This window comes from Sapajus apella, unplaced genomic scaffold (assembly GCF_009761245.1).
Source record: "Sapajus apella isolate SASKATOON/1434 unplaced genomic scaffold, GSC_monkey_1.0 scaffold78, whole genome shotgun sequence".
Taxonomy (NCBI): domain Eukaryota; kingdom Metazoa; phylum Chordata; class Mammalia; order Primates; family Cebidae; genus Sapajus; species Sapajus apella.
This window is the reverse complement of record NW_022437018.1, coordinates 2,381,129-2,394,945: the sequence shown is the minus strand read 5'-3', so window position 1 is coordinate 2,394,945 and position 13,817 is coordinate 2,381,129. Positions and strand designations below refer to the sequence as shown.

Below are 13,817 nucleotides of genomic sequence, written 5' to 3'. Positions count from 1 at the left end.
TTCCACCAAACCACATCTCCTTACACCCCATTGGCTACTTCTATGTGCAAAAAAAGTTGGGAAATGTAGTGCTAACTAAGCACATTGCCAGAGAAGTTTGTTTGTTTTGTTTTGTTTTTATTTATTTTTTGTTTGTTTATTTGTTTTTAACTGAGAAAGAAAGGAGAATAGATACAGGGTAGACAGTCTGCCTTCTTTACTCCAGGGGAGCCCAGGCATTCCTGAATTCTGGCAGTGGTGAGAGATAAGGAACAGAGCCTGAACAGGGTATGATTACTATATGGATGTGACAGCAGCAACCTCAATGTTAACTCTTCATCAAATCACATCTTGTGTCCTTTTTCGAGTATGTGATGCCTTCTTCTTATCATTTCTTCTACTTTCTTCTCTTTTTTTAAATTGCCAGTGTATTGTCTTATTCATACGTGTCCTAGAAATGTGATGAGGTTTCGTGAAATTGGAGTGCTGAAAAGTAATGGGCTGCTCTAATCCATTTTAGTCCAATCTGTGTCCTGTGGCAGGACCTTAAGCTGGCAAGAGGATTGGCTTGACTTCAGGCATAAGCTGGATACTAATTGTGGAAGAGATAGTGAGCTTTAAGTGTTATTCATCGGGTTTCTCCTCCATAAAATGTACGAGATATCTATTGATATGGATCAGTGTATCTGTGAAAGTTCTTGAAAAAAATTAAAATATGATTTAAATGCTATATGTTACTTTTGATAAGTCTTTCTGAGATTAACTTTTCATACTAAAATAATACCTGAGTCATTTTTCCCTTGCTTTGTACTTTCCTTTGTATCTCAGGTAAGGAGCTCAAGATAAACCCTTGAGCAATAATAGTAATTTGTCTGGAATTGGCATACATTACAGAGCTGAGTCAGGCTCGCTTGTGCATGTCCTCTCTCTCTCTCTCTCTCTCAGAGTTCTAAAGACAGGCTCTCTCTATGTTGCCCAGGCTGGTCTCAAGCTCCTGGGTTCAAGTGATCCTCCTGCCTCAGCCTCTAAAGTAGCTGAGACTACAGGCATGTACCACCAAGCCTGGCTGCTACAGCTCTGTTAATAAAAAAAACATTTTAGGACATAGGATTCTTTTTGGTGGAATTAGAAGTAAACAAGAAGATTTTCATGTGTGAGAGGATCTTGAGCTGCCTTACCTTGGTTAGGGGTTGAAAAATGACTAACCTGAAGATTATGTCAATAGCAAAAGCAAAAAGAGAGAAGATGCATAAGAAGCTAAATTCTGAGTTTATCTTGCCTTTACCACTCTAAGTAGTTAGGTTAGTGTTAGACACATTGACTAATTATATTTCCTATTTTAGTGCTGCTTTGTGAATTTTCACTTTTACGCTGGGGTGCTGGGGAGGTGAAACCGCTTACCCACTCCTGTCACTCATTGTAGCATTGGACTCAGACCAAAGCTCTGCATTTGGCTCTAAGGTCATCAGTCTCTGAAGGGTGTGTCCCAGCAGAGGGCCAAATGCTTCTCAGGGCAGCTGGGGTTTCCAGATGGCAATAGGTCAAAATTTAAAATAGGGATATAAAATATTTTACCCTTGCTCATCCAGCTTGGCAGAGGCTCGTTTCAGAAGAGTCTAGAAGTGACATTTCCACTTTCATGGGTTGATATAAGTGTTTGTCAAGTGAGGAATACTGTTGGATTTGGACATGCCAGTGACTTAAATGTGAGGGTCACTGCAGCAGGATGGCTGAGTACTGGGTGCCGCAGCTCCTAAAATCCCTCAGTGTTGTTTCTGATTCTTCCACATGACTCAAAAAGAGATTGTGACTGATCTATTGTCCAAATTTGGATCATACTTCCAAATATACATTTATAGATTCTGTTTTCCTTCTGTAAATGTTCCTATCCATGGAAAAATTCTAATTTGTCATTGGCATATTTTCTATACTCAGATTCATGTCCATGTCAAAGTGGAATCTTGCCCTTCTTATAAGTGACTGTAAACCAGGGCAACATCCCCCAAAACTCTTTGTTGGGGCAGGAGACCCCAATGGCTCCTCAGGCACAGCTAACTAGCAGCTTATCAAGGGGGTCTTGATTGTCTGTCTCCGGGCATCAGGGATCAGCCAAGAGAAGGATGCCAGAATGTGCTGAAAGCTCTAGTACTGTTGATTCAAAATCTGAGGATTCCTTTCTTCATGTAATTAATATATGTCAGTTATTGTGAGGCACTAGAGAGATACAAAGACAAATATAACACAATATGTGCCCCTAACAAATGTATATTTTAGTAGGAGGGGACAGATAAATAAACAAAAGAGTGTGCCACTAAATATCCCCAGGACTTTGATAAGAGTCAGTCAGGGTGGGGGTTGGGCTGAGGCTTGAGGAGTGGGAAGAAATAAAAAACCTCATGGAGGGTGTGACCCTTGAGCTGAATTTTCAGCTGACAGATGCTGGCTCCTGATCATGTTGGGGAAAAGCATTCTTGCAGAGTAAGGCAAGACAGAGAAACATGAGACTGTATTCTGTTTGGGGGACGTTCAGGATGACAGACCAGCATGAAGGCAAGTTTTACAATAGAAGAAGCAAAAGGGCCAAATGACAAGAGATGATAGTGTCTTAATTTCCATGAAGTTGTTGGCAAAATTAAAAATTTCAACTTGTAAGCAATAGATGGCCATGAAAGGTGTTCTTCAAATAAAAGAATGAATGGCTCTGAACATGCCCTAATGATAACTTATTGTTTGTTGCTTCTTCCTCCTGTCCTCAATTTGAATAAAGCAAGTAATTATTGAGCCTGTTGTAACGTAAGTTCCTGTAAAAGGGAAATCTATATTCCTTTTGGAAAACCAATAATACTCTGACTCTTTTTGATTAAAGTATCCATATTAAATTATGTTTTCCAGCCACGATTACAGGCGTCAGCCACCACCGTTCCGGACGGGCATGGTGGCTGACGCCTGTAATCCCAACACTTTGGGAGGCTAGGGTGGGTGGATCACGAAGTCAGGAGTTCAAGACCAGCCTGGCCAATGTGGTGAAACCCCATCTCTACTAAAAATACAAAAAAAGAAAAAATTAGCTGGGCGTATGGTGGTGCATGCCTGTAGTTCCAGCTGCTTAGGAGTCTGAGGCAGGAGAATCACTTGAACCCAGGAGGCGGAGGTGGCAGTGAGCTGAGATTGCGCCACTGTACTCCAGTCTGGTGACAGAGGGAGACTCTGTCTCAAAAAATAAAAATAAGGAAATCAACAAATTATGTTTTCCCTGCTTAGGAATGCCAGAGACATGAGCACACTATATTCATGGTACCACTTGGCTTACCAGTATTTGCCTACTTAATCATGATTTCTTAAGCAATCATAGAAAACCACTAGAAAGAGACATATACTATTTGAAAATGCACTGTGCACATTTTTATCTTGTTCCTGGGCATGTGACCAAGTGATTTGTGTTGACAGAATGGTTATACGCCACTGCACATTGCTGCCAAAAAGAACCAGATGGACATAGCGACAACTCTGCTGGAATATGGTGCTGATGCCAACGCAGTTACCCGGCAAGGAATTGCTTCCGTCCATCTTGCAGCGCAGGAAGGGCACGTGGACATGGTGTCGCTGCTCCTTGGTAGAAATGCGAATGTGAACCTGAGCAATAAGGTAACCCACTTCTTTCTTGACAAAGCATGCGGCTCACCAAAACCTCACGCCTCAGAAAGGTCACTGAGAACTCACAGAAGATCTGGGTCAAATATGATGTGTAAAGTGTAATAAAAGCTGTTTACCAAAGTGTTACTTACCAGAACAAAAATTTGGAAACAGTCTGTTTAAACAATAAGAAAAATGGTAAATAGGCCAGTTGCTGTGGCTCATGCATTTAATTTCCAGCTATTTGGGAAGACAGGGTGGGTGGACTGCTTGAGCCCAGAAAATTGAGGCTGCCATGAGTCGTGATTACTTCTTTATACTCCAGCCTGGGTGACAGAGTGAGACCCGGTCTCTTTTTATTTTTTTTTTTAAAGACAGAGAGAGAGAAGGAAAGATAATGGTAAATAAATAATTCAGTCATGCAACTGAGTGTATATGGAGGTGGCACTATAGACATGTAGCCATGAAAATGAAGTCCACAAAGTTTTTGTAGTAACATAAAGTTCTGTTATAATGTTAAAGACCACCATTGTTACTTCACCACGACATAGCAAATAAGAAGTTGGGTCGGGTGCAGTGGCTCACGCCTGTAATCCCAGCCTTTGGGAGGCCATGGCGGGCGGATCATGAGGTCAAGAGATCGAGACTATCCTGGTCAACATGGTGAAACCCCGTCTCTACTAAAAATACAAAAAATTAGCTGGGCATGGTGGTGCGTGCCTGTAATCCCAGCTACTCAGGAGGCTGAGGCAGGAGAATTGCCTGAACCCAGGAGGCGGAGGTTGTGGTGAGCCGAGATCGCACCATTGCACTCCAGCCTGGGTAACATGAGCGAAACTCCGTCTCAAAAAAATAAAAAAATAAAAGAAGTTGTAAATTGCAGCCCATTGCTTTATGCCACAAACATTTTTGGGCTCCTGCTCCTTGCTGATCCAGTTTTCAGTTCTAGGTTACAAAGAGAAATGGGAAACATTGCTGCCTTCATGAGTTCATTTTAATAACAAATTTAGAGTAGCTATTTTATGGAGTAGATAGAAGTTGTTGGCCATTTTGAATAAACTTGTGAAGACTGTTCCTTAAACTCTTCAAACACCCATACCCTCATCTTTGATATCATCATTATTCAGGAAGAAAAGAGTTTTATCAAGCAAAGCAAAAGTTCAGCCCGCAATTAACTAGAAACATGTTAATGAAGTTATTGCCTCTCGCTGTATGTATCAAAGAATTTGGATTTGCTGAATTGCTCACTAAGATTCGCCCAAAACACAAGATAAGTGTTTCTAAGTCTTAGATAATGGGAAACCATGCAAAAGGACTCTCGGATTCCTGATAACCTCCACTCTCTGGCATTTAGCTTCTCTTCTACCTGCTGGGCATGGGCATAGCTGTGACATTTCTCAGCCCTAGCTCAGATATTGAAGTAGAGTTTCAAAATAACAATAGTCTTATGTTGCAGAAACAAGTAATTTAAATACCTTTAACACGTGTGCCTGTGTTTTGAAATCACAGAGTTTGAATCCTAAGTTGGATTCTTCTGAGCTGTGTCATTTAGGCGAGTTAAATTACCTCTCTGAGCCTCAGTTTTGTCCTATAGGAAGTGTTGTAGATAACAATACTGATTTCATGAGATGCAGTGAGGATCCACTGAGATAACATTCAGCACCATTTTTTAAGTAGGAAAAAATAGTTTTTTTAATTTTGGAGCTTTTACAATTTTGGAAAGAGTTTACTCCATACTAATCTGAATTCTCAAGGTATTTTTCAACAAATTCCATACCCCAAAAGACATACACAGGAGACCAGAGATATCTTTTTTTGGTTTTAGTATTGTGAAAATATTTTTCGGTCATTACAGAGCAAACACATTCTTTTAATTTTATTTTTTTCTTGTTAAACATTCCTTTTAGGAGTACATGTCTCAGCGTTAATGGGACTCACAAAGCAATTTCAAATCATTATAGTTAAGATTTGTTTGACCTTTTGAATTTTCTACAGTTTTATATACCAATTTAGAGACCAGAATTTTAATGGCTTGTTACAAAACTCAACTTGTCTTTATGACAAAGAGGACCTTGCGTTTCTCAAATTGAAACACATGCTGGTATATATTACAGTGTATTTTCTCTTGTAAGCCTATGATATTTTATCAGTTCTTCCAGAAACAATGTAATACTATCACAATTGGTTTTAATTGAATATTTTCAGTAGGTTTGATACCAAACTATAGTGTGATTGACTTTGTTTCTTTAAAATCCTGCAGCCAGCTAGTACAATATATACCTAGCCTGAATTCACCTTAGACTCACAGAGTAATTTTAAACTAAAAATATTTAGGGCAAAAATTTTCTCAGTGCTTGCTTTAGTAGAGTGGAAATTAACAAAAGAAATTCTGAAAACCCAAAGATGTACAGTAAACAAGGGAAACCTGGAAATTTCTGGCCACCTTCCTGAATAAATGATACACAAGCAGAGATATTCCTAAGGGAATTCTTAAAAATAGCTGGCTTTTCATTAGCATGTTGAACTTCAGGAACTTTGGAGAACTTTTAATACTTTTAACTTTCAGCTTATCATTAGAAACGATCTAATGAGAAAGCATTTGTAAATCCTTGCCTCCTTTCTCCGTTGTCATTTTCAGTATAAAGTACCAAATATGCCCTGATATGAAAACAGAAAAAGCAGCACAACTTTTTATTATTCAATAAGAAACTCTGTTTTTGTCAGTTTTTCCCGAGCTGCTGGTGTTTTAAGCATCCATTCCTCACTGTCCCCTCCTCCCTGCTCCTGCCTACCCTTTCCTCTTCTCATATAACTACATTTTATTTCCTTGCTATAAAATAACTATTAAAAGAAAGATTTAGCTTTCATAATATATGTTGAAGTAAACACTTGATTGTTTTTGCTTTCTTTTTCCTTACTAGTAACCAGCACTTTCCCAGTACTTTTAAGGAAAAACGAACATGGACCCCAAGTTACTGCCGAAGTGCTAGTGTTCTATTGGATTCAGTTTTGCTTTTGATGCCCCTATTTTCCCATATAGGTTTTGCAGACCCCATGGCTATATTTTTTATACAACTGAAAGAATATTCAACAGTGCCGTTGCTATTTTGATTTGAAGTTTCCTCTGTTTCAAATAAATGCCATTTTTAAAGTGAGCAATGGTTAAAATGCCATAAAAGATTAACAGGTAACTTCTGAACTCAAACAGGGCTGTGGTTACCTTCATACTATTTTTTGAAATCTTTGAAATCATAACCACAAATGTAAAAATAAAATGTTATTTATATAACTTATCCCATTCTACCTAAGAAGACGGTTTAATTTTTTTTCTCTGATTTAATCAGTGAATGGGTGGATTAAATGCTAGGTGCTAGACACTAGTTATATAAAAATTAAAGATACAGTACTTGCCTCAACAAGCTCACAATGGTTGAAGAAGACAAGCAGGAAAACAGAATTTAAATGCAGGATTATGATTTTTTAATAGAGGTGAGCACAAAATAGGTTTGCACATAAATGTGATAACTTGGCCCTTTAGTGAAACAAGAAGACAGAAGAGGCCAGTGAGGCCTGAAGTGACTCCATGCAGTGAGTGGGTCTGCCATGTGAGCAGCAGGCACCTGGGCATGGGAGCATGAGAGGACAGCACACGCCCACAACACATTTCTCAGTCTTTGCTGAGAGCTACTCAGTAAAGTATCCTCAGTGTTGAGAATCTCAAACTTAGAAAAGGTGACCATGACACGCACAAAATGTTATGGCCGACAATTTTATTTCCTCTAAAGTAGAACGTGGAACATTGTTCTGTGATGAGGTCAGGGTTTGGGTGGTGCCAGTTTTGGCCCTGGCTTATTTTTGTTGAATTTCAAGTGAATACATCAGTCCCCCTTTTCCCATTTCCCCTTTATTCTGTTTGAGTGAGCTTCCTCCAAAATTCTATAAACATTATTAAAAAGTCCCAGCTTGATTCTCTCTGAGTTCTATAATTGCTCTGATGGAATAGCAACCCCTGAATAAATAACGTTTCAAATCTAGAAGGCTCTGCGCTCTTCCTGAAACTGCCTTTAATTCCCTCCTTTCCTCTGACAAATAGGACAGGCTGATGTTTTCATTGCACAGATAATAGAGAGGAGGGAAGACGTCCAGCATTAAGATATTAACTTCTGTGCTTATAATAGGTGAAAGCAAAAAATCTGAAAGCACTTACACCAACTCACTTTCTCTGAAATATTATTTTGAAAATGCTTTACAATTTATAAAGTTTTTTAAAAACCAGAGTATAGTCAGTAATATTTTTCCTGGTCATGAGAGCAACCATGTGTTCTGCAAATTTTCTAATAGGGTTAGTTTCAAATACTGTATCAGTCTTGTTAAACCCACACATCATCTAAATGACCTGGAAATTCTCATGATCTAGCATTCACAATACATTTCATAGGCGATCTTTCCTACCAAGAGAGACATACAGAAAATATGCATTAGACCATGCGAATTAATATGGAGAAAATATCAGCATATGTCAATGTTCACTTTGTAAACAGATACCATTTAAATACTTTTTGCTAAAGCTAGTGCCATTGGTGATATATTAAAACTCTTGCATAATTTTGTAAAAAAAAAAAAAAGAGTCTAATTTTTGGAGATGAACACCGAAGTATATGAGGGAAAATTATAATGTCTAGATTAGTTTTAATACTGCCACGAAGAAATGAATGAAAAGGAAAAGAGGGATAAATGAAATGAATATAGGAAAACTTTGATAATGGCTTAGTCTGTGGTAAGTATACAAGGCTCACTCCATTTCTTACACTTTTGAATATGCCTACAATTTTCCATCTGTCTGTCTGTCTGTCTGTCTGTCTGTCTGTCTGTCTATCTATCTATCTATCTAATCTGTCTATCTATCTATATCTATCTGTCTGTCTGTCTGTCGTCTATCTATCTGTCTGTCTATCTATCTATTTTGAGACAGGGTTCATTGACTCCTGTCACCCAGGCTGGAGTGCAATGGCTCCAGCTCGACTCACTGCAACCTCCACTTACTGGGCTCAAGCGGTTCTCCTGCCTTAGCCTCCCAAGTAGCTGGGATTACAGGTTCATGTCACTGCACCTGGCCAATTTTTGTAGAGATGGGGGCCTTGCCATGTTGCCCAAGCTGGTCTTGAATTCATGGGCTCAAGTGACCCACCTGCCTCAGCCTCTGAAGCATAGAAATTTATTCCACAGTTTTTTTAAACATAGAAATTCTTAGCTTACCATCTTAGAATTCACAAATGGTTTCTCAAGCATGGCTTTGTGTCTGACATTCCTTCCTGTAAGATGACTGTGCATTTTGAATCTTTTGCAGAGTGGCCTGACCCCACTCCATTTGGCTGCTCAAGAAGATAGAGTGAATGTGGCAGAAGTCCTCGTAAACCAAGGAGCTCATGTGGACGCCCAGACGAAGGTATAGCCCCTCCTTTTCTACACAGAAAAGAATGTGTCCATTTGGTGACTGCTGTAAGGAAGAAACCATAATTGTATCAGGAGAATAAACCCTTTAATCATCTCTTTTCTATGTGGTATTTTAAATGTATATGCGAGAGAGCAAGACTCTGTCTCAAAAAAAAAAAAAAAACAAACAAAAGAAATAAATGTGTATTTATGCAAGGGACACTAAAGTCTCTGGTTGCCATATTCCAGGGACTTTTGTCTTTAACGGCCTAGGTACTTTATCCTAGCTGCATAGCAATTGCCCTCATCTTAATGCTGTTGAGCCTCCTTATAACAGATACGTCCTTCGGGGCAGAGTGTGAAAGCTTGTACCTTTCTTAGTTTTTGTGATGGGTTTTTAAAATGCCGACAAATAGACTAATAGAAAAACTTATAATTTGTGACCTCCACATTTGTTCAGCATGATTTATGAAACAGGATAAATTAAGGCTTCTTTAATTATTACTCACTTACTAAATTCCTTATGGATTGTTTGGTCAAGCGTGTGTTCGCCTCTCAGACAAATAGCTCTCATTTCAAAAAGAAAACAAAATTGCTGATTAATCCAAATGCCACAATTCAAACACAGAAAAAAAAAAGGATTTTTCATGTTATCATTAAAGCTACAGCTTCACAATAATCACATTTCTCTGAAAAAAATTTAGATGCTTAATTTTGTTATTTCTTCATATCAGATTTGTGTTATCTACTCTAACATGTTTTCTCTCTACATACCGTGTTTGACATGAAAAAGAATGACTACTAAATAATGTGAATAAAATATTTATATATAATATAGGCAGGTTCTGAGGTATATGGACATATTGAAGTTATTAGTAATACAGAAATAGTACCCCAAATTAGCCAGGTAAAAGGGTATTGAAGGCACCAAAATGAGACTGAATTTAACGTATTTTCTTTATGTTGCTTGAATACTTTCATCAGGAAATAATTCTTGACTTTTGAAATTTGCAACTTCATAGCAAATGTCTTCACTCCATATTGCTTTATTTATACACACACACACACACACACACACAGAGAGAGAGAGAGAGAGAGACAGAAAGAGAGAGATTTAAACGCTTTATTAGGTTCTCTCTCCTCCTTATAGATATAAAATTCTAGAAGGCAAGGTCTGGGTCAAGTTTCTCAACACTTTTCTGCCCTAGCACATCCAAGACATGCCCTAAAATTCAGCCAGGGAGTACGGGGAGGATTCTCAAGGCCAGGTGGGGGAGGAGAGAAACAAGTACTGTGCTCCCTCCATCTGTTTCCCATTTGCACACACAGCCCCTTGATGTACGAGTCTCAGGACTCTGCCACGGTTTCCTCCTAACCCAGCCCGACTCAGGTCCCAATTGGCAGTCATTTTTTCTCCAAGAGGGAGTCTCACTCTGTCACCCAGGCTAGAGTGTGGTGGCTTGCTGCAACCTCCACCTCAAGGATTCAAGCGATTCTCCTGCCGTAGCCTCCCAAGTAGCTGGAACTACAGGCACGTGCTACCATGCCCGGCTAATTTTTGTATTTTTAGTAGAGACAGATTTTTGCCATGTTGGCCAGGGCGGTCTCAAACTCCTGACCTCAGACGATCCACCCACTTTGGTCTCTCAGAGTGCCGAGATTACAGGCACGAGCCATGGCGCCTGGCTACGGATTGCACTCCATGTAATATCTTGAGGCATGTAACCTTTCCAGCCCTTTACAAATGGAGGAGAGCATCTCACTTCAGAAAGCATCTCTCTGTCCTTTACAAGTTCTTTTCCTTTCCTTTCTCTTCTCTGCAAAGGTCACAGCCACCAAAAGGAAGTAAAGCCATGATTGCCCCATAATTAGAGCACAGCAGAAGTGCAGATAGATGGCTTCCTTTGCTGCTTAATTTTGTGAATAAGGAGCTTCTTGTATCCCATGAATGTTCACTTTCTCACTGGTAAAGAAGACATCCCCAGGCAGCCCACAGGTGGGATGTATACCATTCAACTCATTGGCTTACTTGAAAAAATAATTAATAATAATAAAAATATCAAGTCCTCTTCTCTCGGATGAGGAAAAGACTGGAAAATCCTAGTAACAGCCATTGCAGTTCTCTCTCCCTGGCACTCCTCCAGTTTGCTGACCCTTTATACCCCACCTACCTTTTGCATTGGAAGTTCGCTAAATGAGTTTAAACTAAATTGTGCCACAGGGTTTAATAATCAGTGTTGATAGAGATGAAGCCCCTGCTTTTGCTTTTTAGAAGAATAATGTCCGGAAGCATTTTATTTAGTCCACCCCTGAAAGGCACTGATTCTTAGAGGCCACTGATTAGGGATCGGGAGTTACGTAGATTTCTTTAAATGTGTGTAAAAGCATAAGAAGCTTTGAGAACTTATGTGAGACTTACTCATTTCACATTCATTTATAGATTTCCTACTGGTCACCAAATTTTTATCTGGGGGATATATTTCTTATCCTCATAGAATTCATAGTTTAGAGAGCAAAACACATAGTATTATACTAACAAAGTCATCATCATCATAAAATAGAACAAGGTATTACCCGCTTTCTCTGTGCCAGGTATTATTCTAAGTGCTTTGTATTTATTATTTTAATTCTTACAGCTGCTCTATGAGGCTGGTAAAATTAGCATCCCCATTTTACAGATGAGGAAACTGAGGCACAGAAAAATTAATTACACAAGTTCCCAAAGCTAATTATTACAAAGCCTGATTTTGACCATGTATCTGTATCTAGAAATATAATTTTAGAGTATTAGGTAATAACTATGTTTTTTGACAAAGGAAGGTAGGATAGAGGAAGCTACAGCTGATACAGTATCATGGGAACATGAGAAGAAAAATGGGGATTATGTCTTAAGATATTGCTAGAAAATTAAGAAGATCTCAGAGGGCCTTAATGTGCCAGGCTAAGCTGTTCAGCTCTTTATCCTGTTTGCGCTGAGAAGCCACTGAAGGTTTTAAGCACAAACGTGATAACATCAACAATCTGCTTTACAAAGATCCTGGGAAACAATGCAAAGAATAAGTTGATTATAAAGCTTAGAGCAGGGGCAGTTAGGCTATTGTGAGGCCCAAATAAAGAATAAAGAAGTCCTCAACTAAGTGGCAGATGAGACAATGAGGAAGAGGAGAGAAATTTGAGAAACAATTAAAAGATATACAGACAGTTAAGATTTGAAGATCATTTATGTGTGGGGACTGAGGAGAAGCTAGTGAGTGAAATTCAAGATGAAACTAAGGATCTGACCTGTGTAACTGGGTGATCACAAGTACCATTCAATGAGACAGAGAATAAAGGAGACAAAGCCAGTTGGGGAAAGAGACAATGAGTTTTTATTGGGTGTGTCGAATCGTAGATTACCTAGGGGCGATTCAAGTAGGAAAATTCAATAAATGACTCATTTATTGATATGGACGCAGGAAAGGATGATTGGATGAAAGATGCAGATTTCAGAATCATCGGAATAAATGCATTAGCTGACACTGTGAAAGTAGATGTGATCCTCAAGGAAAAGTGTGGTACAAAGCAAAGACAAAACCCTTGGGATCAACTCCATTTTACAATGGATGGAGGAGGTGGAAGAGGGCCCTGTCCAAAGGTAAAAGAGAAATCAGGAAAGAATACGACAGGGCTGTCAAACTATGAAAAACTGTCAAGGTGTTTCGGATAGAGAAGCTCCGGGGACATGCGTGCTATGCATGGATGGGCACTTGGGATATTCAAAAGCAATTTGACTAGAGTAGTGGAGATGGTGAAATGTATGGAGAATGGAATGGAACAGTGAGTGAAGATTATGTTTTTCAAGAAGTTTAGTTTTGAAAGGATAGAACCCTAGAGAAAAGGAGAGATATTTGAAAGGAATGATTTTTGTTTCTAAGATGGGAACATGAAAATATGTCTATAAGCTGAGATGAGCATACCATAAGAAAATGGTTAGCAAAATTATAAGGGGTATCAGAAGTGGGATAGGCTGAGCCAGAGTGGAAATGACCATTTCTTTTTCTTATTTATTATGATTATGATTTTTGAGATGGGGTCTCACTCTGTTGCGCAGGCTGGAGTACACAAGCATGATCATGGCTCATTGCAGCATCAACTTCCCAGGGTCAAGTAATTGTCCCACCTCAGCCTCCTGAGTAGCTGGGACTACAGGCACATGCCACCACCCCTCGGCTAATTTTTATTTGTATTTTTAGTAGAAACAGCATTTTGCCATGTGGACCAGGCTGGTCTTGAACTCCTGGCCTCAAGTGGTCTGCTGCCTTGGTCTCCCAAAGTGCTGGGATTACAGGCGCTAGCCACTGCACCTGACATTATCTTTTCCTGTTTTCAATCATTAATTTACCCAAGATATAAGACATTTATTGAATACTGATGATCTACCAGGCACTGTTTTCAGCACGAGGTAATAATAGCTAACCCGATGTATCAGACACTGTTGAAGTATTTGTTAACATAGTTAATCCTTATGACTACACAATGAGGTTGGTACCATTATTAAAGTCCATTTTATAATACATAAGCCAATGCACAGAGAGGTTCAATAACTTGTCCAAATTCACACAGATAGTAAGTAGGAGAGCTGAGTCCCAAACTCAGACAGTCTGCCTCTGAGGTTCAGGCTCCTGGCTGCTGAGCCCCTCCTTCCCTCGTTCTCATCAGTCAGAAGTGCAGCCTGATGAGTGAATGGACAGAAACATCTACTACGTGGCAGTCAAGAGAGGAAAAAAGGAAGG

The 13,817-nt window shown here is 39.2% G+C and overlaps 1 protein-coding gene across 15 annotated transcripts in view; it reads left to right on the top strand.

The window, feature by feature from the left end:
• The window catches only part of ANK3 (ankyrin 3), a 677,335-nt gene that overhangs the window by 519,393 nt on the left and 144,125 nt on the right, over positions 1–13,817 (top strand). For all 15 annotated transcript variants that reach the window (XM_032252635.1, XM_032252648.1, XM_032252646.1 and 12 more), the window contains 2 exons: positions 3,427–3,624; positions 8,960–9,058. In XM_032252635.1, the coding sequence (XP_032108526.1) occupies positions 3,427–3,624; positions 8,960–9,058 (297 nt within the window). The remainder of the gene's footprint in view (positions 1–3,426; positions 3,625–8,959; positions 9,059–13,817) is intronic.